The 27,982-nt window shown below is 46.5% G+C and overlaps 1 protein-coding gene across 2 annotated transcripts; it reads right to left on the bottom strand.

The window, feature by feature from the left end:
- On the bottom strand, window positions 1-27,054 carry fgd1 (FYVE, RhoGEF and PH domain containing 1). 2 transcript variants are annotated; one of them, XM_084680534.1, is made up of 17 exons: window positions 25,876-27,054; window positions 11,362-11,592; window positions 10,914-11,112; window positions 9,906-10,650; window positions 9,199-9,437; window positions 8,647-8,803; window positions 7,326-7,464; window positions 6,831-6,889; window positions 6,284-6,430; window positions 6,096-6,188; window positions 5,825-5,904; window positions 5,625-5,655; window positions 5,349-5,450; window positions 5,076-5,204; window positions 4,709-4,867; window positions 4,376-4,522; window positions 1-4,149 (listed from the first exon to the last, which is right to left on the bottom strand). In XM_084680534.1, exons 1-17 carry the CDS (start codon window positions 26,030-26,032, stop codon window positions 3,880-3,882), a joined length of 3,084 nt encoding a protein of 1,027 aa, XP_084536660.1. In that variant the 5' UTR covers window positions 26,033-27,054; the 3' UTR covers window positions 1-3,879. The 2 variants fall into 2 exon arrangements, with proteins under 2 accessions (XP_084536660.1, XP_084536661.1); XM_084680535.1 differs by lacking the exon at window positions 25,876-27,054 and adding an exon at window positions 16,088-16,598.
- Between the last annotated feature and the right edge of the window lie 928 nt (window positions 27,055-27,982).

Genomic DNA, 27,982 nt, shown 5'->3' with positions numbered 1-27,982 from the left:
TAGTCATCCTTTTATTTCACTTTTTAACCTCATTAACATTTTCATTATCTTGCACAAATGTCATGGGGATATAGACATACAATGGTACCCAGTGGCCTGCCACTAATATAATCAATAGTAATAACAATAATCATAACAATCAGAGAAGAACAGTTATACTCATTCATGTTTACAGTTTAAACCTATACAGTTTTTGTATTCACGAAAAAAGAAAGAATTGTGTCACGGCAATGACAGTTTGGCTTAGCGAGACTTGACAATAATAATACTTCAAAGCTTTATGTCCAGACAGGTTGCTCTGTTTGACTTGGTCTCAGTTACTCTCATTGGTGTTCATATTGTCATCATATATGTATACACACACAATAAAAGTTAACTTTTTATATTGGTAATGGTCATCTGTCACATTGTACTGTGGCTATATGTAATCCATAGACACTGAATAGTTCTAGCTTTCTGTATAGTTTTGCATGGAGAGGAAGTGGTTCTAGACACAATTCTGTAAAAGTGTGTCAAAAGGCTCTTTTTACAGTATCTTGAACAAGTTAACATTATTTGTCTGTGACAACCCCTGTAAAAGTGTGTCTTCCTGGTGGTCTGGACCTCAGAGTTGGTGTGTGGTATAAGATCCCTGCATGCTATAACTCTCTGGTACAGTAAGTGCGAAGATCAGCCACAGGATGTTTAAATCGTTTGCATCTTCCTGTAGTCAGGCGTATGTGAGAAATTAGGAGGGTTGGTGTTTGCGTGTTTCTGTGTGTTGTGGGTAGGAGAGATGATAAACTTCAAAACACCTGATTCCTATCTTCACACAGACAGATACTAGACACAGAAACACCTTGAAGTCACAGGCACGTTCACACTCAGCCTTTAAAACGGAGTGACCCAGCTACACTTCTTTCCTCACTACAATATCTGCAGTTCTTATAAAGGTATGATTATAAAAGCAGCTTTTATAATCGTATAGCCCTGGTGGACATGGGTACTGGAAAAGCTGTATATGAAAATTAACAGTCAACAAGACACTAGGGATACGTTCTAAAAATAAGATCCAAACTCATGCATCAAGGAGAAATGAACTGAGACTGTGGTACCACTGGATACTCAAAAAGTATGATACAATGGATTCACCGGTCAAATGTATGTATGAAAATTACACACTAAACCAAATTAGCTTGTTTTGATTTTGTAAAAAGAGCTTAACATAACTAAAGCAAACAATACTAAGGAGTAGAAAAAGCTAAATAAATAAAAACAACCACAGAAAAAGCCAAGAGCAGACACAGATGAAAACATACTGGATGACTGAGCATCTCAATCACACGGTAGTGTACCCTAGTATACTTTGGCAAAAGCAGAGGTAACATAGATATCATACAAACAGACTAAGTCTAGTGTAAGGCATGTTTTAGAGTATACCATGGCATGACGAGAGGGCTTTACAACAAGATACCTCAGCCTGATCTCCCAGCATCTGGAATTATACGGTTGTTGTTGTTGTTGTTTATATTTTTTTGTCTGTGTGTGATGGAACAGTTGTTTCATTTGTGCCAGAAGTGACCATGATCCAACAGTCATCCTATAGGAATGAAGCTAAATATATAGAAATGTAAACTCATGTACTAATTTCCAGATTCATTACCATACAGGAGGCTTTCATAAAGGTTGTTGGCACATTGATGAGGGGAGCTGGCTGAATGGAGGACAAATGCTCACTGGACCATTACCCACTAATGACCTCTAATGACCTCTCCCACAGATTAGAACTGGTCTCAAGCTATGTCTCTGACAACAGAAAATGATAACAAAGCCATATTCATTAACCAACACAACAATTTGTATTCTTTTTGAATTCACCACATATGTAATAGCAATCATTTAGGGGTGAGATAGAAATTAGATAAGGTGTCCATTGTCTTCCATTGACCAAACACAATTGTTTTCAGACACAGGAGCACAGCAAAGGAGTGACACACAGACCTGGAGGGTGTTAGTACCCAACAGGAGGCCACCCACATTTCAACGAAAGTCTGATTCAAACTGCACGATAGAAAACACCTAGCCAATATACCCACAAGACTGAGCCTCGTCGGAGAATAAATTATATTTACATACAAATGTTTACCTTTCTTTGTGACCTTCTTGCATTGAGCCGACACAAACACAAGCCCCAGATTCAAAACATCAAATATTTACTGTTTCGCTGTGTTTCATATATATAATATCCTCTGTATTAACTATCAAAACACTCTCAAAAAGGCAGAGATATCACCCACGTTAAAATGATAAAAACATGTTGTTATTTCTCACATCCTTTTCATGTCATTTATCTTTCAAAGCATTTCTATTCAATACTCCAACCACAAACTCTCTGACTTTAAAGCTCACATATTAACACATACATCTCTACTTTACACACTTATCCAGCACCATTAGGTGGAAAAGAGCTTAAAAACGTCCCCTGTTTTACCAATGTATTAGTAAGAAAAACATATTTTTTAGGACCCCCACTCACTCTCTTCATACCAGCACTCTGAATTCTCCCTAGTCTTCTAAAAAACTAAATTAGATGTAATCATTGCTCTGCTCCCCCAAAGGATGTGGCTGTAATACTCCTTGGTCCCACTGGGGGGCGGAGTGGTTGCCGGAAAAAATTGTCTTTTTCAGAGGGATTATGTCTGGTACTGTAGATCATGACAGGCACTAAATAATTCCTCAGACTTCAGAGAGGCTCCTAAATCCATCTATTCAAGACTGACTGTGTGTTATTTGCTGATAATTTTGAGGGGAAATTCTGAACAGTAATTCTAGTGCATATATGCAAATAAAAAAGTGGGGTAGGTTTAGAAGGATCTCTTTTGACAGTTCAAACTTCATTTAAATATGTATTTCATTCAGCCTTCTTGACAGTCTTCGAGCATCCATGTGGTATCAACCCTTTGCTCAATGTCCTTCTTTCATGCAAAACAGCTTGCTAGGTTGAAACCACTAACTGTGCTCCAAACAAACAGAGAATGTTTTGGCTCCATTCAAGGTTACAGATTCCATCCGTCCAGGCCAGGAGGAGACTGAAGCCTCTCACACTTCCTACCACAGGGGTAAGAGAACGACTAAGTGAGAGGCCATCTTGTCTTCACTAGCTCTGCTGGAATCTCTCAGAGTTCAGTCAGTCTGCTAATAGGTAGCTTTTAGTCCAACATCTCACCACGGCCGTGTCCACAGTTCATGTCCTACCTTCAGCTTACTGAGCAGGAGGATGCGCACAGCTTGTACCATCATTCTCCATATGAAGAGATAATATCACCCTCCTCAATGGGAACAAGTAAACAAACACTCACCACTAAAAGAAACCAACCACTTGTTTAAAAACATCACAGAGAGAGAGAAAGAGAACGAGAGAGAGAGAGAGAGAGAGAAAGAAAGAGAGAGAGAGAGAGAGAGAAAGAGAAATGGAAGTTACTGAGTGTCTAGAGACACAATTCACTCTGAAATGTCCAACGGTAGGTAACTGATGCGGTTCAGTGTGACGCATATCTTCATAAGGTTGTTATTAATATTTCTTCTTTTGTAAGGGAGTGCACACTTTTGGCAGGTTTGGCAAACACTGGTCACTCACAAGATGAGTAATACACTGAGAAACGTATCTGTAATATTTCATGCAATTGACCACTGACATTAAATACAGAGAGAGTTGTGTTAGAATGTCTATGTAAGAGCTTGTGTGTATCTATTTTAGTGTTACTGTGGGTCTGTGTGTTTGTAATTGTTTTGGGAGAATGTATCAAACTGTGCTGTGTGTATTATGTGCTGCTCATATGTATATAGTCTGTATGTGTAGAGTTTACACATTATATAACACTGCTCTTCCTCTCCCACTAATCACGTATTTTCCCCTGAAGCCAACAGCTCCTCCCCTTCCTCCTCAAGTGCTTCTGTGATTGAACCGTGAATCTGTAGCTCCTCCCCTCTGCCAGCCCGTGATAGGACCTCCATCCAGCGGCGCTGAAGCTCCTCCCCGTCGGCGCTGAAGTACAAGGTCAGGTGACTCTGGCTGATCTTGAAGGCGTTGCGGCGCTCCAGGCGGTCACATGACTCGGGGAGGGAGACCTCAAACCCGATAAGAGGAACACTGCGCTGAGCTTTGACATCCTGAGGGAGAGGAGAGGAGGAGGGGGGTGAGAACGGAAGGAGGGCAGGAGGAGAGGAGGAGGGGGGTGAGAAGGGAAGTAGGGCAGGAGGAGAGGAGGAGGGGGGTGAGAAGGGAAGTAGGGCAGGAGGAGAGGAGGAGGGGGACAGAACAAAACACACAGGTGAGAGATGTTTCCAAGAGTATTTGAAGGTTTTCAGGATTAACGTTAACATCAAACAGGTTTACCTGTGGAGCTCCGTAGACATAGAGGACCAGCGGTTCGTTCTCTGGGATGACGAACCACGCCTTCTGCCAGCTCCGCCCGGAGCCCTTCTCCATGTGGTGCAGGAAGCTGCACAGCACACTGTTCTCCGCGGCCAGCGAGGCCTGCTTCTGCTCAGCACAAAACCAAACACCACAACGGTTTCATTGGAATAGAGGGATCTCAAATGAAATCCAACTTAAAAACAAATACAATTTGCCAGAAAAAGCCATCATTTTGTCAACTCTTCAATATGAAAAGGAAATCGTAGACCACAATAGGAGGACCCTAGTTGTCTGTGAGCAGGGTCTACTGACCTCCAGGATTGAGCGTCGTCTGTGGGTGCTGCTGCTCAGACAGGCGGGGGAGGGTGGAACGCCTACCAGCGTGGTGTAGCAGTCCACACACACACGGTTGGCACGGTTGTTGTCGTACGACAGGCGGGCACGGAACTCGGAGCACTTCCCACACACCACCTGGAACGCACAGACAGGAAGTGGCCAATTTACATGAGCTGCCTCAGCTTGTGCACTTGAAAAACCCTCGCAGTTTGTCCGATAAGCTTGTCTCTCAACGCAAAAGCAAACACCCCTTGTCTGCTCAAACCGCCGTTCTGCCTAGCAACCACCCAACCGCAAAACCGTGACAGTGTGATAGAAGAACAGATATGGAGGACGAACGTACGTGTCCACAGGCTTTGCAGTGGTGGCGTCTCTTCGTGATCGAGTTGAAGGGTTCCTGACACTTCATACACAGAGTCACCTCCTTCTCTCTGATGGGAGTTGGAGCGCGCTGCCCAAGCTCCATGCAGTTCTGAACCAGCCCACAACACAGGAAGTGTCAGCCATGGCAACACATCAAATCTCCAATCAAATGATTGATGTATATGTCCCAGTGTGTGTGTGAAAAAGACAGACAGCGATATTTGGAAATGGACAGGGTGTGTGTGTGTCTTACAGGTGAGTTGGGCGGGGTGCAGTCTTCATCGCGGAGGGAGCAGTTGAGATGTCTGAAGGTCTCCAGGGTCTGCTCATGTCTCTGAATGGTGGTCTGGATGGCCTGGGGAAAGAGGCGTTAACAGGAAACAGGTTACTAAAAAGGAGAGGAAACAGGAAACTAGAACAAGGAGAAAGGGTCTAACAGGAAACAGTTAAATAGGATGCCAAACCTCCAAGGTAAGAAGAGGAAGTTGGTGTGTTTACAAGGTTGTACAGCTAGGTTTATTGTCCTTACCTGTATCCAGTCTTTCTTCTCTTCCTCAGTTCTGCACAAAGGAACATAAGAGGGCTCGGCCATCATGTCATTGGACTCAACTTTTAAAAACCACTTCCAGCGGCTTTTCTCAATTGTTTTTCTTCTTAACTCTACACAATGTGGTTAAGATTGTATAGATCTAATTGTATAGTTCAACAGTGTTGTTCTGGTTAACTCACCTGGCCTGCAGTTCTAGCGAGCGCTGTTTCCCAGATACCAAAAACGTCCGTGGGACATTGAGACTGCTGGTCTCCTTCAACTGTAACACACACACACACACACAGGAAATGACTGGTCTGACCACAGCTATTTAGTACTCTGTTTCTACAGAAAACAATATAACTGAGTTACTCTCACACTGTCAGCCTTGACCACTTCCTATATCTTTCTAACTGATCAAGGCGAGATAGACATGAGACAGAAAGAGGGACAGACTGGATCAGGACCCACCTCCATTCCATCCACATCAATACGGGCTCTGACACCAAACTTCTGACCAATCAGCCTCAGTTTAGGAACACAGTAGAGCAGCCTATCATTGAACTGCAGAGAGAAAATGAGAATTTATTTCAATTTTCAAACAACAAGAAAGATCACTTGATTGGTAGCGTTTGCATTGTCTTTTTTGTGTTCCTCACCAGGATGAGATATCTGTCCTGTGAAGTGCCGTTCTTGGCTGACAGCTTGAGGATGTGTCCCTCCTTGATGAGCTCATTGGTGGGGTTGACTATGTCCTCCTCCCCGCCCAGCAGCTCATACACCTTCAGCAACTTCCTCATACGCTCCTGGAACACACACACACATACGCTTAAACACACATATCTATACAAAAACATCAAGACCCCAAAGGAACGGTGAAATGTCTCAAAGTTCTTTAGAAAGTGCGGTTGATCAGATCGTTCCGATAGGTCATATTTATTTCCAGTGAACCACATGCTTCACAGCTAAGATGAGAAGGAAGGGACACCACCCAGTAAACAACTCTTAATTATAGACCTTCAACACCATCCACACGCTAACGAATGCAGAGTGCGCATATCTCTAATTACTAACGGATGCTAGATGACAGCCAGGCAACTCTGGGAGCGTTTAATCTGGTCTGACTGTAGGCTAGGCTGAGACGGCGTGGTGACAAAAAGATGATCGTTTGGTGTGGTCTGGTGGCTGCAGTGTGTGAAGACTCACCATCTTCCTGATGGCGGCGTTGGAATGCTCTGCTGCCGTGGCGATCAACTCCAGGGATTCTAGAACAATGTAATGGTGTACAGTATTATTAGCACCAAACTGTTACTACTACAGGTTTGCTACTGTATATTCCTACTGCAGTTACGTAAGACATTTCACTACAACAGTTCAAAGGACAAAGACTGGGGCACAATTCAACCCTTTCATACAGTGCATTAACATGGCTTGATTTAATTCTCGTTACAGTGCTCTTTAAGAATATGCTCCTTAGAAGTGCTCCTTGGAAGGGCTCTAGCCCCAGGGCAGCTGCTGGCCAAGCATTCTGCATTCACAGAACACACAGCTTTGTCCGGTCACTCCCAACACAATGGACCAAGACATGATGTGAGTGCTGTGTGTGTGTGTGTGTGTGTGTGAGAGAGAGATAGTGATAGAGAAAGAGACAGAAAAAAAGGAAAGTCATTTGTGCGAGCACTCATGCATTGGGTTGCTCACTCTGAGCGTCTTTGAAGTCGTCTGCGTCCTCAGGGAGTCTGTGCAGGTAGTCCTTCAGAAGGAGCTCGTAGCGAGGAATCCTCTGCACTGGCTCCAGCATGTGGTGCTGCAGGGTCAGATTCCCACAGCGCTCCTCTCTCTGCAACACACACACACACAGGCAGGCACACACAAACACACACACACGCAGGAGCACACGTGCACACAAGAAACAGAATGCGATATTAGAACACACTCCCACACACACAACAAAAATAAATCAATTTCATAACGAGCATGGAAACCTTCCTAAGCCGAGCACGGAGGAGAGAGCGAGCAGGAGTGATAATGAGAAAGAGGAAAAAGAAAATCACAAAAAAGATCTATAAATCATGGCAACCCTGTGGAAACAAAGAGCTGCCAGTTGATCCTCGAGGACCCAGGGCTCCTGGACCCTGTTTTCCTCCTCCAGAGCTCTCCAGGTACACATGCCCAGCTGCTGAGGTAGGATGGAGTTCAAAGATCTAAACCATGTTAGTATTCTTCTGGAGCACAGAGCGATGGAGGGAAGGAGCAGAGAGAGCGTTTGAAGTTGAAGTGAGAAACCCATTTGTATTCCACAGCTTGACTGGAAATCGTCTGGTGCACACATACGTACCCTCTCCCAATCTCACCATCAAAACCCAGAAAATAGAACGGCTATTATTCCAATTCTAACCTTCACCGTGATGTCGATTTTGGTTTCCAAATGAGCTCACAGAGACCAATAGGGACACAGAGAGAGAGACAGAGAGAGAGATACACGCACACACACACACACACACACACACACACACACAGACACACACACAAACCACACCAGCCTGCAGTTTCCTATTATTCATCTTTACAAGCGTGAAGATGGCCGACCCCAGCTGTGACACCAGATGAGAAGACGCACCTGGGGCCAGGAACACTAGAGGTGTCCTTGATTTAGCTTCTCCGGCACAACAGAGCCAAAGGACCGGACACAAACAGAGCAAGCCTGCAAGCAACTTGAACAGAATCAAGTGCATAGTTTGTCCCTATTCTTTTTGTTTACTGAAGAGAAAAAGACAGCCATGACAGGTTTATTACCCTGACCCAAAGTCAAGCTAACAGACAACTATGTCAAACATCCGAGATATGGGTGAACCTGTCCTTGTTTACTAGACAGGCCAGAGGTCAGAGGTCAGGGGTCAGGTGGCACGGGTCAGGTGGCACGGGTCAGGTTTTAGGGACCAGCCAGCTGGCCTGAATCTGACTATGCACCAGAGACTTCCTTAGTTGTGTCATGGTCAGAACAGGAAGGAGGAAGCTGTACCTGGATCTCATGGACGATGACCTTGAATTGGGAGGATCTCTCCATCCAGGTGTTCACCAGCTCCATGGCGCGGTCAAAGTTCTTCACGTACTCCCCGTACATCTTCAGGAAGGGAGCCAGCTTCTGCAGGATGTCTCCGATCCGCGGGTTCAAGTCCCTGGAGAGGGGGACAGAGGGGTCAAGACAGAGCAGGACAGGGGAGGCGGTGTGTGTGAGAGACTGCACGTGTGTGTGTGTTTGTCAGCATGAAGAAACGTTCTGTCCCTGTACAGAATTTAGGAGATGGGAGGGCTGTGAGTTTGGCCTCACGTCAACAGTTTCTCAAGATCAGAGGTAACTAGCTCTGTTGTTGTGTATGTGCGTGTGAGTGTATGCACGGTGCATGCATGAGTCTGTGCATCTCTGTGTGTTTGTCTGTTGCTTGTCTATTGCACCCGAGGATACAGTATGCAAGTGTGTACGTGCATGGGTTAATTGTGGGTCTGTGTGTGTGTGTACCGCATGTGTGTCGAAGGGTGTATTTATGTGTGTGTGTGACCGCCACTCCCTTACCACTCCTCCATGCGTTTCTGCAAGGCCGGCAGCAGGAACTGCTGGTGGAAGCAGTGGATGGAGCAGATGTTGGAGAAGATGCCGGTGACCACGTCGCAGGGGAAGGAGGCGCGGGCGCGAGCCTCCTCCAGGAGACGTCCACAGAACACCTGATCCAGAAGGTGCAGCTTGGACACGTAGGCACGCTCCGTCTGGAGGAGCTCATTGGCTATGTTGAACACTCTCTGCTGGACCGACAGCTGGAGGAGGAGGGAGGCAGACGTCAACACAAACACAGACATGGGAGGAAATTCAGGGGACACCCACACACGGAAAACAGGCACATTAGGAAAGGGGGTCGTTGTGATGACCTTTTGAACACTTTGAGCAATGCAAATGACTGAGGAAACGTTGACATTGTGCATAGCTCGGATTCTCCGGGGTCACATTCCAACTGACGTCTGACCTTACGCCGTACAACAGCTAGAAACACTTCTCTCCATCTGCTGGAATTGCATGTCTGTCACAACGTGCTTGTCGTGCCTCAGTGAGCTATAGCACGGCTTGCAACCACTTACTCTCTTTTCACCCAACATCCAATTTACTATGGTTCTACACTTTCCCTAACAATTTGGCTAGTTCTTCTACAAATAACAGCTCAGTCTTCTCTCGTTTTCCCTTTTCCAAGTGGACATATTTCCCTTTCTTCTTGTCTCGCTCGAGCTCACCTCGACAGAGTCTTGTCTGTTGGCTTGGGGGGGCACGAGGGCCAGGGTGTTGAGCTCCGTCTCATCCCCGCTCCCCTCCTCCAGGTCGCTGTCTCCCTCCGAGTCCCTGCCCCCCACGGCCAGCGCCCCCTCCCCTCCCAGGCCCTCGGCGTAGCCACAGGAGGAGGACGAGGAGAGCCGGGGCAGGGTCAGGGCGGGGCTACAGGGGTAGATGACCCGGTCCTCGTCTCCGGCGAAACACAGCTCCTCGCTGTGGGAGGGGGAGCTGATGCTGTCGATCCCGCTGTCTCGATTGGCCAGCTTGCCGTCAGACTGCGGGGCGGGGAGGGACAAGTGTTCGGAGGGGATCTCTGATTGGCTGCAGGACTCGGCGGGCTCCCTCATCTCCATGGTGTCCAAGTGCTTCTCGGAGGCGCTGTAGCCCGACTCCATCGACAGGCGCTTCTCCGAGCATGACGCCGCCAACTCTTCATCATCATCATCATCGTCGTCGTCGTCAATATCCTCAAGGTTATCCTCCCCTGTCTCCCCCACCACCCCTCCCTGCACACCCTGCTCCTCCTCCTGAGGGAGAGCCAGGGGGTTCTGGGAGGGGGGCTCGGCTGAGGGGGGCTCAGGGGAGGAGCATGAAGGGGGTGTGAGTGGAGCACTTGCCCCTCCTCCCCCTCCTCCTGCCCCCTGGGAGTCTGGGACTCTGGGAGTGCACATCCCCCCACTGATGTCTGGCACCACAATGATCTGCTCCCTGGACACACACACACACACACACACACACACACACACACACACACACACACACACATGCACACATACACACACACACGCACACACACACACACATGCACACATACATAAAGGGTTAGGTTAAAGGGTTGGTTTCCCGAACACAGATTCATTGTAGATCTTGTAAAGTACAGGTTCGCATAAAGCCTGGACTGTGATCCTCAGTGCAGCATTCAGACTGATCAGGAGCAGGCACGCTGTCTCAGCACACCAATCAGATCTCACCTCTCAAACTTCTCGATGAGTGACAGCACGCAGGTGGGGGAGGAGCTTCCCTCGGCGCGTGGCAGCGGGCCCCGTGGAGCGCGGGGGTCGGCGGGGAGGGGCCTGCATGGCGGAGGAGGGGGGAGGGGCTTGTCGGGGGCACGGGGTCGAGGGCGGGGCTGGGCTCCCTGCTGCTGGAGGTGAGGGGGCTTCGGGGGCACTGGGGGAGGGGTGACAGACGCATGATCAATGACCTGTGTCTACAGTGTGTGTGTGTGTGTGTGTGTGTGTGTGTGCCTATCTGTCCGCTCAATTGAGTTCTCTGACTGTAGCAAAATGTTATTCATAAATATGAATGATACAATGTGATTCTGTTCAATTCTGTATTCATCTCCACTCAGCTACGCTACTGCTGCTCTAATGCTATCCTTTCCAGACAGTTGTGTCCAGTCTTCCCCAGCACACCTACCTTGTGGTTTGGGCCCAGGTAAGGGGGGCCGGGTCTTGGGTGCCATGGCAGGGAGCTCTGGTGCTCCACTGCTGCTGGAGCCGTTGCAGTGTCCAGGATCCAGGGGTCCCGGGTCAGAGCTGAGGCGCTGGGGGCCATCGTGGGAGGCGTCCTGGTCCTGGGGGGACAAGCACGGGTCTGGCTCCAAGGACAGACTCTTAGTCAGCAGCCTGGGACTGGAGGAGGATGGGCCTGGGGGGGGGGGGGCAGGGGGAGGAGGAGGAAAGGGAAGAAGGGAGGTGATGGGAAAACATGTCAATGATGGATGCCATCTGTGCTGTCCTCACGGTGCGGTGGCTGTCAAAGACATGCAAACCTTGCTCCAATGTGATTTCAGCACCATCCACATCTAATGAAGATAAAGATGGGGACACAAAGGGGACCTGACTTTTGGTAGGTCAGGTGCACAATGTACGTGTGTGCTGTTAACATGCCTGGATTCAGACAGTGTGTTTGCATTTATATAACGGTGTGTCAAAAAGGCGTGTAGGAGGAAAAGGGTGAGGCACTGACACAGAGACAGACCGCTACATGGAGAACTGAATGAAGGTGTTATCATAACCCAGAGTGGCCAGCTGATGAAGGAGAGATGCAGCCCTGGCAGTCATTGTTAACCTGGCCAGTCTGTGTGTCTTGTCCTCTTAACACAACTGATGAATTCCATATGACATGACAACCAACTGGTACCTATTGGTGCAGCGGGAAAGGGCGGCCTTGGGGGTGGGGGGGGGGTCTGAAATGAGTTCCACATGCTCTGCTAAATCTGTCTGCTCTCTCTCTCTTTCTCTCTCTGTAGCAACAGACCTGGAGCTCTCTTCCAGCCTCTCTCCATCTCACTCTGTTTCTACCTCTCTTTCTCTACCTCCCTCACTCTATCTCTCTACCTCTCACACTACCTCTCTCTCTCTCTCTCTCTCTCTCACTCTCTCTCTCTCTCTCTCTCTCTCTCTATCTCTCACTCTCTCTCTATCTCTCTCTCACTCACTCTCTCTCTCTCTCTCTCTCTCTCTCTCTCACTCTCTCTCACTCTCTCTCGCCCCTCTCTCAGTATCAAGCTCTCCCTCTGCTTCTCTCTGTGTCTCTCTCCCTGCACCCACCCCTCTCTCTGCATGTCACACTCTTTCTTCCTCTCTCCTTCTCTCTTACTCACTTCTCCCTATTCTTCCCAGGGCTCTCCTATCCTCTGGATGTTTGTCATCTGTCTGTCTTGTTCATCCTCAGATGTGGAACGTCTGCCTCCCTGACTCAGACCCCACAGGGTCAGTGTTGGATAAGGCACACACACACACTCCTGGATCCAAATACAACACTCGCAACTCCTAGCACAAAAGCAGCTGTAAAATAAACAGCATGGCAATAACTGTCACAACTGCATGGCAACGACAGTTTAGCGCTGTGGCTCTCTTTTAGCGAGACAGAAGAGAGGTGTAGTGCTTTGCTGATCAGCTAACTTGGATGCTTTGTGTGCTGTCATCTGTGATTAAACAACTGGTTGATTCTAAGAGAAGGAATACGCCTCTAGATGTGAACGCATTCATATACACGCACACCCACCCACACATGCACACAAACACACACAATGTGTCACTCAACATCTCAAGCAACTAACAGTCAGAGTCAGCACAAAATCAAGGTCTAAACATGATCTGCCCAAAAACTCAGAGCTTACTTTCCAGTATATCCAGTTCAAACTTCCAAATGTGTATGATATTACAATATCTGTCCTCCTACAATATCTTATTTGCCTGTTCTGTGATATTCTATTAAAACAGAAGACAAAATGAGGGCATCATTTAAAGTGATTAAATAAGTAAATGTGGGATCTACTTGAGGGGAATATTTGCATTATAAAATTGCCCTCAGTCCTATCGGGACTCTTGGGAGGAATTCCCAGATCCTCTTCTGGGGAGGAGATGAGTGGAGTGCAGAGTGTCGTGGGCATTGTGTAGCTCCTCCAGTCTGCAGCACACGGGCTTGTGTGTGGCATACCCATGAGGAATAATGAAACAAAACTTAGTAGAGTAGAATGAATGAGTTCATCCACAGCCCAGAAGTGTGGAGCTGAATGAAACAAGCGACAGTTCGCTCACACAGAAGCGAAAAGGTTTCCAACAGAAGGTTCGTCAAAGAGAGAGAAAAACACGAGATAGCATCTGTGTTTTTCACTGCCAGCTGAATCCAACCTCAAGATGGTGATTTCATTCAGGCATGATCACACAAACAGTTTCTATAGAATATTTCAAACTATAGGCTATTGTGTAGGAAATACTGTACATCTGACACAATGAGATTGTGTTAAATCCTGTTGAATGAACACACGTCAGGAAAGCACTACTGTATAAGAATCATACTAATGAACTGTTCTAGTATTTGATGTAAATACTGTAACCTGTAAGCCCTCACAAACTTAGCCAAACCCCATAGAATGTCACCGCAGATACAATGTTGGTAACCCGACCTGCCAGACCACGATATGTTGTTGTGGCATGTAGCGGTACACTCATCTTCTGTTGTGATCAGCATGACACACTGCCATTCACCTCCTGATCGATGCCTACATTCTGCTGACAGTCTCCCTTCTTCCTGGCTGCCTCCTGAAATATTCATGCAGCCGTCAATGTGAGCACGCTATTGATTCAACGGACGTGCATCTCACAAGCATGGCGTCCTGAACAATGCCCCGATCTAGAGCAGAGGAGGAGGTTTGGAACCCCTCCCTAAAGAAGACTCGTGAACTCAGTACATCCCGTAGACCACAGGAAAGTCCCAATGGAGGAGACCTGGGTTCAGCACCTTAAAAACATGGGTCTGAACCCCATGCGGCACAACAGGATTCACATAGGGCTCTGTGAGCCCGGGAGGTCATGGGAAAAGATAATGACAGCATCCTGACGGAAAACATGTGACCACTGACAAACCTCCAGTCTGGAAGCTGCATAGAAATGTTTTTTTTTCTTCTTTTCTTAGGTCTCTCAGTTCTGTCTTCATGTGTTCTATTTTGGCGATGGTGATATTTTTATCTTCATCATCGCTGACTCAGACAAGTGATCAAAACGGCCTCCCTAAAGCAGCATCCTGTGATCTCTCAAACACGACAGTCTGACTTCCTGCTTCTCATCTCAACTGCATAGGATTCTGTAAATAACTCCCATTGAACTCTGAACTCACTCTGTAAGCTTTAGAAAAAGCAAACAATCCTATATTGTCAGATTCCAGTTCACAACGGCCTGAAAACGCAAGCTCGACCAATGCTGATCTTCACTCTATCCTTAGCAAACCCCTGGGAGAGGTGAAAACTGAAGCCTTGCGAAGGATCATTAGAACCTGCTTCACCTACGGACCATGGTTGACCCAGAGTCCTCTAAAAGATCAATCACCTGAGGAACAATGAACCTGGAGAACGCCGTACCTTAAGAACTTAGATTGCCTCAAAATGATCAAAGCTGCCAGGGGAACATGAACATTCACCCCTTATTTGAAAACACGACATTTAAGATAGATAATACACAACACAGATCATACTGTGGAACGTAAAGGCATTCTGTCAGTCAGTGAGCAGGAATCCCCTGCAAAACAACATCCACTTCAGCCGAATCACAGCTTGCCTCCAGACCTCAAAAGCACCGCAAGGCTGACAATCTTCACACGTTGTTTCGCAGCAATGACTTTACATTTGTCACCATAGAAATGGAATGTGCCATTCACCAGGGGAGGGTGCCAACGACCGGGTGTTGCGCAACCCCGTGCCACCCTGTGGGATGTGCCACAGCGTCCGTGTCGATGGGTGTTCTGAGGCAGCCACCCTCTCCTGTTCACCCACTCCCCCTGACACACCCACTCGGCTCCTGTGGACACACTGCAGCTCCACATGGGAATATGCGGCGTAATAAGGATCCGATCGGCTATCAATAATGAAATATAGAGCCCTGGATCTGCTTGGCCCAGGTTTGTCACACACATGGTCTGACACGGTATGGGATACATCCCTGTCATACACAGCTCACATGCCTGCACACCTGGTGCACACACACATACCAATCAGTCAGCAAACAGATGAAACAGCCATTGACAACAGATATACACGCACTTAAACACGCAAACACACAGACTCACACACATACACACAAGTACACACAAAATTACCGTTGCAAAAGGAGACAGATTGAATTGCCCAATACATACACGTAGCTTCTATGCACTAACATACATGGCTGCAAACAGTGTTGATGGCTGCACTGCCTTTAAACCCATGGTGGTATTTTATGATAGCTGTCAATAATCATTTTAAGACAGAGAGTCAGTTTGCTTATGAAAATGCTGAGGTGAGCTATACACCCTAGACGAGCTGTCATCCAAACGGAAAAAATATATGCAGCTCTGGAACACATTATCGGGTTTCCAGAATATCCAGTCCTTTAAACCATGGAAATATGATACCCAAATCAATGTGTTTTTATTTATTTTTTGATAAATGTAAGAATAGGAGTTCCATTTCCTATATAAATCATTGACAGTCTCTACCACACTTCACCAAGATAAAATATGGGTGCAGGCTGCATCATCACATCTGGCCGACGCATTACATTCACTGCGGCTAGATGTCGGTCAGTAGGCGCTTTGATTCCTTTGAAATAAGCGATTACTCTGGCTAGACAACTGATTGAAGACAATAATAAAACAGACTTACCCCGGAGCACACTGGTTTTATCCATGTACATCGCGCAGCAAAACACAAATCCAGTCATTAAAAAACCCGAACGGGAGACAAAATCCCCCAATCGCTCACACGACGAAATAAGAACTAGCAAAGCGCAATTAAGGCTGTATCTTTTGATTCAATGTCGACTCCTCTGTCACCAGGCACGAGAGAGCCAGATCACAAAATATAGGTTAAAATAAGTAGGTTAAATGAGATAGATAAGGCAAAAGGGATTGCCCGTCTCATCAAAGCGCCGGGTGGACTGACAGCAGCAGCATCCCTCAGTAGGTCAAACGCAAGGATGAGAGCAGCGTACAATTTTTCCATTCGTTGGTTGACCTATACGACACGATATCCCTGCCAGAATGTAGCATAAAAATGTGTATCCTAATAAACAATTGATAAAGCACCAAGGCCTATGAAGACAATAGTATAAAAAACGAGCACCAAACGGATTAAAAAAACCTTCCGCGGCCCTCCACCCCTCTCCGCACCGCCTGTCCCTGCACACACACAGACAGCGGCAGAGCGAGTTGAGCGCACAGTTCTACATGTGGAATCACATGCGATATGACCCCAGCATCGATGCACCCCCTCCCCCCTTTTCGCAAACACACACACACATCCGTCCCTATATCTCTCCCTTTCTCGCATCCCCTGCCAATCACGCACCCCAGCGCTCTCTCTATTTCAGTTACCTTGACAACAAATTAAAGGGCATCTTTAAGGATTCGGCTACATTGGAATAGAGCAAAAGTGGACATTAACCACGCTACCATGAATATGGGTCATATCTGGCTGTAATGTATGGACCTATATCAGCCATGCCACTCTGCAGAAACATTCCATCAAACTCATGCAATTACAGTATATGTGTATTCAGTCATAGGCTCTTGATAGAAAAAGGCAGGATAATAAGCTCTGGCTACAGTGGTTATTAGCTCTGTGGCTCTTGTCATACAGAAACAATCAATACACTCCACTGTCTACCCTCTGCCTGAGCAGTAGTGTCCTCATTTAAACATGTGACCACACCGGGTTGCATAAACATGCCTATTAAACAGCCATGCAGTTGGCCAGTTATACCATATGTACATAGGCCTACTGTACACACACACACACACACACACACACACGCACACACACACCACACACAAGGTAAGAAACAGGTTTATATACTGTAGCCTACTGGACATAAAAAATCGTATTCCCATACTCAAAATGTCACCATATGTTACTTACCAAAATGTCACCAATGTTAAAATGCAAGGGAAATGGATGCAGTGGAATGACTACAAAAACACATTCCTCTGTTGACGTGGCGATAACATATTCTTGAATGAGTAACAACCTGTGGACAGAACCTACCTGCTCCAGCACACATTTTGTTATTCTACTATGTGTACGTTCCAAGATGCTAACATGTTGGCGTAATGTTTACATTCTGGGATGGCAGATTTCCAAACACATGGACGTTAACAGCCAGTAGTTAGGCTGGTGACAGGACAGCTGACGGTTGACATGGAGAGTCACAGCATCCTTCCATTCAGATGTGTTTAGACAAGCAATAACAAGACGCTGAGAGCAGGTCTGGGGGGCAGACAACATGGCCTAAAGAGGGAAAAGATCTCACCCAGACTCTGGAGGAACCATAACGAGTTAACATTGATAACTTAAAAACACGCCTGTCTGTTAATCTACACACTCTATACCCCTCCTTCCTGCTCCCTGCTTCCTTTCCTTTACAACCTATGAGTATCCCCTTTACACTTCTACCCTTCACCCCTCCATGCATCCGCCTACCCTTCCTCCTTCCCTCGATCCCTCCTGCTCTCCGCCCTGCAGGCCTGGCCCTGGTGGCGTTCTGTAAATGGAGTGATTTGGCCTGTGATTTCCCCAGAGAGGAGGCCATCTGGCCCTCTCACCAGGCCCAGCACTCTGGCCCTGACATGCGCGTGCTGTCACAATGGGACTACCACACCACATTAAATGACAAAGACACTCTATTTCACACCTACTACTGTCCTCACGCACTCTGACATCACACCAACTGTGACCCCCTGCTAGTCAGCACGCACGCAAAAACATAAATATACACACACACACTTTAAATAAAAAATGACACAATAGAAGAGAAGTAAGGGTGGATTTATTTGCGCCTTAGTGCTGTGTGTATCAAAAAATCTGCAATGTAACCCAACCCTGTGATGTCATGGCAGGGTTATGTAAAACAGACTCAGTGTTGCTTATTGATCTCTTGTAGCCACCAACTCTGCTAACCTGTGTGTGTGTGTGTGTGTGTAATACATCTGTCACCTCTCTACCCCAGTCACAAACAAATACTAAATACACCATACATTCTAATTATATCTTCATTACAGTCAGTCACTGAGTTCATTATAATCCACCAATATCATACAAAGCACCCCCTGTTACTGGTTAACCCAGAGGCATACCCTTTATTGATTAGACAGCTGCCTTTGCAGAGGGACTAGTCTTTGTGCAGACACATTTCTAACATCCTGGGTATATTGTGTATGGGTTGTAAAAGAATCAATACACACCCGATCCTTCAACACATTTTTGGAAAAAGCCACAGATATTCAGCTGGGGAACAGGGAATGTATGTATGTGTGTGTGTGTGTGTGTGTGTGCGTGTGTGTGTGTGCGTGTGTGTGTGCGTGCTGAAAGGAGGCGAGGCCATGACAGGCCTGCTAATAGTTCATGGTTCAGCTCAGCTGTTTGGAAAGACTCAGGATGAAGAGAGATGGTCCCAGAGGTAGGGAGTATTCTCCATCCCTCTCTCACCCTGCCCTCCTTCTCACTCTCCTCTCCTCCTGCTCTTTTCTCTCACCCCCCGTTATTCCTACTGCTCTCGTTCTTCTCACCCCAGTCCCTATCCCTCTGTCTTCTTTGCTTCCTCCTGACCCCCTAGTCTGCTCACTCCTCACCACAACAACAACTCATCTCTACAGGAAGTGGGCTCTACTTGGTCGAAAGATGAACACCAAAGCCACACACAAAGACTCTGCTTCCTTTTGAAGATTGTGCTGATCAGTGGCTGTGATGATAGCCCACTCAACATTCTGATATCTATCAATCCCCAACACACACACACAATCTATCTCAACCGCTAGCATATGTTCTCTCTCTCCAAACCTCTCTCTCTCTCTCTCTCTCTCTCTCTCTCTCTCTCTCTCTCTCTCTCTCTCTCTCTCTCTCTCTCTCTCTCTCTCACAGACACACACACACACAGACACACGCACACACAGACACACACAAACACACATCCCAATCAGGCAGAACTAAATATTCCCTGCAGGGAGTCCAGAGGAAGGGAGGAGTCCAGATAAAGTGTGACAGACAGTCAGCCAGATCAGGCAGCATGAGACAGTACAGACCAGTCTGGTGATCACTAATGTACAGTACACACTCACTACTCTAAAATAAAGGACTTTAATGATTTATGTCATAAAGATAGCCTCCCTTCCTACATCTTGTTGCCCCTTCCCCACCCTGCCCTACCCATCTGAACTTTTGAAATTCTCCTGAGAGTCAGAGAGACCCCCAGGGACAGTGAATGGGGGCTGCATTTAGTCCTGGTGTTGGGTCTATTCTGGTCCCTGGGTGTGGGGTGATTGGAATGTGACTGCTTTGTTGAGGGCAGAGAGGACCGGAATCTAAGGCTACTATCTTTAACTTCAGGACAGCCAAGGAGGTCATTTAGATACCATGGACGGATGTGTGCTTTAGAGGGTTGAATATGTATATTCCTCTCATAATTTCTTTGTTTCATTTAATGTTCCTTTTTGAGGGGATTTGGAGTCTGAGAAGTACCGCATCTTATACATTGTCTATGATTTGAACATCTGCTTTTAATTTGAAGACCAGATCCCATACACCCAGTTAATGTCACCCACAAAATCATACATCCTTTGAAACACCAAGATTGGCAGATGTCACAGGTTATCCAATCAGAAAGCACATATAGATAAATTACACTCTTAACCAATCAGAGGTCTGTGTTTTTTGAAGTAAGAAGGGGTTTACAGGGTCACATGTCTTGCATGCTCTTATTGCATTTACTGCTGGGGAGGCCAAGGCCTGTATAGCCTGACAGCAGACAGACTGGCTTCATAAGAATCACTTCTGTCCCTCTGTGTCTTATCTTTTGTCCCCTTCTTTCCCACTTTGTCTCTCCCTGTTGATGTCTCCCTCTATGAATGTTGTCCTCTCTGACACTCCTGCCTTTCTCTCTCTCTCTCTCTCTCTCTCTCTCTCTCTCTCTCTCTCTGTCTCTCTCTCTCTCTCTCTCTCTCTCTCTCTCTCTCTCTCTCTTTCTCTGACTCCCCCCCACCCCGCCCCCCCTTCAATTCCCTCTCCAGAAAAGCTTCAGGTGAGACTATCAGGGTTCATGTTAGGCTTTCTCTCCCTCAGTCCTCTCCTCCAGTGACTGTCTAAATCCTCTTGGCTTGTTTCAGCGGGTTCAGGCAGACTCCTCAACCCCACTCCAGAGATTTAAACCTCCTCTCGCTCCCTCGCTCCTGCCACGTCGTCTGTGGTTCCCCATGGCATGGCACATGCTCACACACACACACACACACTCTCGCACACACACATACACAGTCTGACACACTGACACAGTCCCCTCCTCCTCCCCCTCCCTCTCTTCTTTCCCTGCAGCTGCTGGAGAAGATAGCACTGGAGCAGAGCACACACACATTTCACACACACACGCATAAACTCGCCTGGAAACAACTAATCCACAGTATAGAGCACATTACTGACATAAACACACAACACCTGGATTAACATGCTGAACACACACAAACAGCACACATCCAAATACACACAGCCCTCTAAGCCATTTTGAGGTTCAAAAAATACCCTCAAAATATTTTGGCACATGGCTACAAACACACGTCTCAGATCAAAGCCACCAGCAGCAGCTCCTTCATGCTTTTCATTCCTTTAGGTCTCCATATTTCCACAGCCTTCATCACACCACCCTGTTTACAGTCTCTGTCCCGCTGCTCTGACTCCAAATGAGTAAGTGCTCTAACCTAATGTAAAGACAGGTTCTGTCTCTGCACGGCGCGAACAATGGCTGTGTTTGTAGACTGGGAGGCTGATTTGGTCGCAGTGGAGGGTACCAGCAGTTGAACTGAAGAGGACACACATTATCTTTGATTAAGTTAGACTCTGCCAGCATAGGCCTGGAATGTATATCAACTTAATAACAGTAACGAAGAAGCACACAGAACGCAGGAAACTGACTTTACAGAGAAGTAAGAATGTCGAGCTGGGGGTTTGTGTGTGTGTGTGTGTGTGTTTGTGTGCCACCAGTGCCGTCACCAAAGTCGTGTTTGACAGCCAGGGTGGCAGAGGAATGACGCTCCTCTGTGTGGGCTCCATGGTGCCTAAGAATACACCCAGCTGTAGTGAGGCTGTAGAGCTGTCAACACTCCTCCATCACAGCTGCTGGGTTCTCCCACTGTCTCTTTACGGGGGAACAGGCTGCAGGCTGCTGGCCATAGACTACAGGCTGCAGGGTACAGCCTGGAGACTACAGGCTACAGACTACAGACTACAGGCTACAGACTACAGACTACAGGCTACAGACTACAGGCTACAGGCTACAGACTACAGGCTACAGACTACAGACTACAGGCTACAGGCTACAGGCTACAGGCTACAGGCTACAGGCTACAGGCTACAGACTACAGGCTACAGGCTACAGGCTGCAGGGTACAGCCTGGAGACTACAGGCTACAGGCTACAGGCTACAGACTACAGGCTACAGACTACAGGCTACAGGCTACAGGCTGCAGGGTACAGCCTGGAGACTACAGGCTACAGGCTACAGGCTACAGGCTACAGGCTACAGACTACAGGCTACAGGCTACAGACTACAGGCTACAGACTACAGGCTACAGGCTACAGGCTACAGGCTGCAGGGTACAGCCTGGAGACTACAGGCTACAGGCTACAGGCTACAGGCTACAGGCTACAGACTACAGACTACAGGCTACAGACTACAGGCTACAGGCTACAGGCTGCAGCCTGGAGACTACAGGCTACAGGCTACAGGCTACAGGCTACAGGCTACAGACTACAGACTACAGGCTACAGGCTACAGACTACAGACTACAGGCTACAGACTACAGGCTACAGACTACAGGCTACAGGATACAAGATATTGAGCTACAAGATACAAGATATTGAGCTAGCTTGAACTGACAGATAGTATGTTACTGCATCTACTTAAATCTCTCAGATTAGTGATGATAATCAAGTTTAGATTTCCAAAATGGGAAAGTAAACGGTCAAATCCCCTTTTTTTGCACTCATGCACACACACACACACACACACATATATAAGTATATGCAAAGACCATTATAATCTCTGATCTGTGAGATATTGACTACACACAAACAATATGGAAACAGGCACTTGTGTGTAATATAATCTCTGTAGCAGATGGCTTTTATGTGAAAATGGGGGCGAGCATCAACTTCTTAAAGGGGAGGACCGTCTCGGTTAAAGGCATAGTTCCGGCCCCATTGTTCATGGAGTGAGGTCAGCTGGGGAAAAGAGATTCAGCAAACACTACAGTAGAAAAAGTCTCTCTGACTTAGACTGATGTCGATACAATAACAGACAAACAAAATATGGTCTTGAAAAGACAACCCAAAACACCAACACCCACTCTGCGATCGTCCCTGACCCCATGTGCTATGGTGTAGATCACATGTGTCAAACTCCGGTCCTCGAGGGCCTCTGTCCTGCATGTTTTAGATGTTTCCCTGCTCGAACACACCTGATTCAATTAAATGGGTTGTTATAACGACCATTCATTAGAATCAGGTGAGCTGGATAAGGGAAACATCTAAAACATGCAGGACAGTGGCCCTCGAGGACCGGAGTTTGACACCCCTGGTGTAGATGATATGACCATGTGACCATGTGTGTTTGTGAGTGGATGGCTTCCCACATCAGGTCTGAGTTGGTCAGCAGAGACTGCAGCCAGTAGAGTCATAAGGATAGAATGTGCATTGTTCTGCTGCATTCAGACTCCTCAGGCTCCTGTACTGTGCGTGAGGGCAGCTAATATTAACACAGTGTCGGAGGATCGTATGGTGTATTAGCCTATGGAGATGGACACGCTACACTGAGGACATGCTGTTTGTCTACAGGCTAAAGAGATAGCAGGACTGAGCCGTCTCTGTCTGGATGTGTTCCTGGAATTTAATGAATGACAATTCTGTCTGGAATTGACCTTGTTCTTTGGTTGTACCTAATTGACTAGAACTGCCTATAAGGTTCTAGCTGCGCTACATCCAACAACAGGAGATGAGCCACAACCAGTTAGTTTGGAGCTGGCTAGGCTGCATGGGAAATACTAGGAGTACAGCAATGCTGCAAAGCGTTAGCTGAGGCCAGCTCTTCTTCTACGCCTGCTTTCCTCTCTGTCGTAGCTCCGCTGCCAGTGAAGACTGACGATTGCCATGGTGATGTCTATAACTTCAGATGTTCCAGTCAGATGGGGACAGACAGAGCTGCTGTTGTCAGCTGGTTGATCTGATCTGACCACCATCACGTGACCGAGACCACTAGGCAAGGAGATGAGGAAGCAATGCTTCAGTAAAAGATAGCTAAGCAGGATCAGTATATATATAAGTTCTTTATAATTTTCGACACGCTATAGGGTTTACATGATCACAATGTCCCAATAGACAGCGGTAGAATTTAACTGAAGGATATCCAAGCCCTACACATCCGAGCTTGTCCTCTCGAACGCAACTCTACTACATGCTAGGAAAACAGTCAGAGAGTATGATGAGAGTGGTAGACAAGACAGCTTTGAGGGGAGAGATCACACCTCTCGGATTCGTGACTCAGGCTGTGTAGACACAGTTAGGGGTTGCCAGCTCTGACTCGGAAGTGGCCGAAGGTATCACATGTGCACGTTCGCAATATGCTTCCTTAGTAAGGTGTCAAAGTCAGCAGTAGGAAACCACAATGGGTATGCATTGTTACTGTATCACTGTTGTAGAAGGATTAAAAAGCAGTTTGAGCTGGATATGGATCAGAGTGAGAAAATCATTGTGGGGGTGGTGGGTTTTAATGCAGGTCAGGGAAAGAGGCTATTTCGTTGAGCCCAGCACAGATGCTAAACAGCTAGAAAGATGGTTCAACACATAAACACACACACACCCTAGAACCCCATCTGCCCCATTGTAGCCTCTGTCTCAAGTCATCGTAGTGGACGATCATACAATGTAAAACATCAAGAATAAAAATTCCAAAACGATTAGGAGGTTAAAGTAGGAAATCCCACATCAACATTAAAGGGAGATTACACATTATTTTATGACAGCCAAATATAATCCTCTTGTCTCTAATGGTCATTTGGTGCATTCCCCCACTTCCTTCCACCGTTGAAGTATATGCAGGACATCTACAGCCTGTATATACTGAACATTGGCTTTACTAAGCTGGTATCTAAAAGACCCCTGCTGTCTTGCATGAGATCTGTGTCTCCCTGTTGGCTTGTTGTTGGTGTGGGGGTCGGTGGTTGCTACAGCATGTGGGCCAGATGTTGGGGCTTAAGACCAAGAGGGTCAGAGGGATGCTAGTTCAAATCCTTAGGATCACCCCATGATTGTGACGGGATGAAATTCCAGTGATACCGAATTTGACCATTCCAAGGTTCCTCCACAGGAGCCACCACACAAAGACCCCCGAAGGTTGCCATTACAATGCAAACGATACAAGCCTAAATCTCTGAGATGGGTTACAGAAGAGGGGGGGGGGGGGGGAATCTCATGTGGTGAAACACAGAGTTTGTTAAATGTTTGATCCGGACCCTCTCTCCCTCTGCCCTCCCACACTGTCCTTCTTGAGCAGGCCAGGCAGCAGATTGGACGACGTGCCAACGCTGCACACCTCAGTGTTCTCCTCCATCATCTCCAAGTCTTATTGGATTTCACAGTACGGTGCTTGAGTAAACAATGAGCATTGGCAGACACACGGGGGAATACACACTCGAATTAACACGCGAACAGGCCAAAGAAGAGCGAAACATCACCTGTGTGTGTTGTGAGGTTAACTTGCATGCAATGTGAGTCTCCATGTTTATTACAAAAGGGGGTTTCTCTCACTGTCTGTCAACATTGATCAGCTCAAAAATCCAAATACACAATGTTTTTTATTCAGCTATAACTCACCAACCAACATCTGGTATTAAATTAAACTGAATAATGCCACACTTTGAGATCAAACAACTGCTTGCCTTCCTTGATAGCATGATAGCACATGACAGTCGAGTGAAGGTGAAGTCGACAAATTTACCTTTATTAAGCCTGCCAGGCAGCTACTGTGCAGTGTAGTTATGACTTTGGAGCACATTTATTATTTTTGTACACCACTCAGATCCCAGGATTATGAATTTGTTTAGATTATATATATTAATAACATAGACATCAGCTTTTGGGTGCAAACATGACTGCCCTGGGCATATGCTTCTGTGAATATTGTTTCCAAAGGAATTATTTTCTATGAATGAATGAGAACATCATATGTCTTGAAACCGCTGCTGGGGACAGTGATAAGGGAAAGTTTCATGCTAATGTCAGAAAGACCTGTTAGTAGGTTTACAGTAGACTCTGTTCATTACAAAGATAAAGACATAGTATGTTTTAGTGTGACTGTGAAGTGTAGAACAGAAAATCAACAACTGTGTATTTTATGAAAAATTCCTAGTGGAACTCACCTATTCTGCGCAGGGGTGGTTGAGGGCTTGGCAAGCCGCTGCTAATGTGGTAGGAGAATCGCATTGTTTTGAACTGGCTCGAAAAGGAATTTTGTGTCTCGGGGGGCATTGGTGGAGAGTAGCTGATTAGAGCGCTTTTAGGTCGGTTCAGCTGCATACCTGGTCACAGTCACACAGGCATACGAAACAGGATGTGCTAATCTCAGTAGACTAGGAAAATGGGTTATTGTTATATTCCCGGTTGTGAGATAAATCCTCAAATAGGCCTATCAGACTCTCAACTGTTTGGTCTTTAGGCACTCCGGCGAGCTTTGCGTCCCCGAGGAAATCACTTGATTTGTGAGGTTGTCCCTTCCCGGACTACCGGCTGTGAGGGACAGAATTCCCACCAAACTGTCCTCTTCAGAGAGACTCTCACGGTGTGCTGTATGACTAAAACTTCGATAAACTTCTCCTTGAACGACGTTAAAAGCCATCAAAGTGGTATTAACGTTTTTTCGTTAATGTACCAATAGAGCAACTTTTTACACTGCAAGAATGGCTTCTGTATGCATCCTAGGCTACTACTTACTATTAAAGTCAGAATATCCTATAAGAGAAGAGAATAAAATCCAGTCCAAGCGTCTGGAAATTACTCCAGTACTGGACGGCAGTTGTTACTGTACGTTCTCTTTGAAGTTGGCCACATTGTTGATCCCGAGATCAGTTCAGCGCATCCAACCACATCTCGAAATTCAAAGGGAGAAGTAGCCTAACAAAGTAGCCACACTAGCCTGTAGTCCTCTGAGTGGCGTACAGTCACAAAAACGCAACGAGCGCTATAACTGACATCCCTTCATAAAACCTCTGATAGAACAAAGTTCTACCACAGTAACATCGGCAACTGGCAATAAAAACATTCCTTCCATGATAGCCTAGGTGTAATAAACGTAGCCTACATTTTTTACAAAATGTTGGGGCGACCAACTCAGTAACATCGCTCCCCTGCTATTCTTCAACTTTTTCCTCCTGAAACGTTTAACCTAAATATGCTAACTCAGCTTCCAAAACCAGATTCAATTGTATTTTTAAACTCCCGACTTTATTTCTTCGACAATTCCAATAACGGTTTCATATCTTTGGAATGCTATATTCCCATCAATAAATCCATGTCCACAGATTTGTTATCCATTGTTTTTGATAAACTTTCAGCAACTCAAAATGCAATTCCTGAAATGTGTTGAACTTAACCCCCTCCTTCTCTCCTCCTCTCTTTCCTTGCTCCTGTGTGCGTTATTCCGTCGACATCTGAAACCGGTCTCGCCCCCCCCCCCTCCCCCCTTCTCCACCATCTCTCCTCTTCCCACAGTCTGGTTCTCATTTACTTTTTTTGAGCCTGAAATTTGAGGCAAAGTAAAAACGTTGAAAAGATTCCTCGTTTTTTTTACCCCCACAAAGTCAACAAATACGGGCTTTTATTGTATTAAGCGTAACTATTCTTAATCAATGTGAACCCTAATAAATAGTCATGAAAAATTAATGGAAAAAAGACAAAGGTGGAAACAGAGCTGCAGGGTCACCGTCGTCCACGGGTTGACCCAGATTTCTATAGATGGTCCAGTAGCGAAAAACGGTCAAACGGTCGTGTGAATCGGTAATTATACTAACAGGCTATTTAGTAATATAAAACCGTTACCTTTGGAAAATAAATGCTTGCAGGTTTGGTGCCCCATAATGTACGCGTTAGGCTACAATACACACACTTTATTTCAATGTTTATAGAGCAATATAATCTGCAGTGTCCGATATATCCAATTAACTATTAATACAAATGTTAACTTCCTATGGGTAGTGTCTGGGGGTGAAGGCCAGTGGACACTAAACCGAGTCTGCTCGCTGGTATTTCCTGTGGCTGTATGTGTGTTTGTATCCTCTGGAGTGGATGGTTGAGTCATTGAGATCTCCAGCTGCAGACTTCAGACCAGGGAACGTTTATTAGCCAGGAAAGAGATTATAGAGGGAGTGCTTGCCAGAGGAAGGCTAAGACTCTGAAGCATCCACATATCCTTCCAGTGCAACATATATGCACTCACAGGTCACATCTGGGATGACAGGACCATGTGGGTTC

The sequence above is a fragment of the Hypomesus nipponensis genome, chromosome 18 (assembly GCF_054491055.1).
Source record: "Hypomesus nipponensis isolate SF chromosome 18, ASM5449105v1, whole genome shotgun sequence".
Taxonomy (NCBI): Eukaryota; Metazoa; Chordata; class Actinopteri; order Osmeriformes; family Osmeridae; genus Hypomesus; species Hypomesus nipponensis.
Note: the sequence above shows the minus strand (reverse complement) of the source record. Positions and strands in the feature narration are given on the sequence as shown.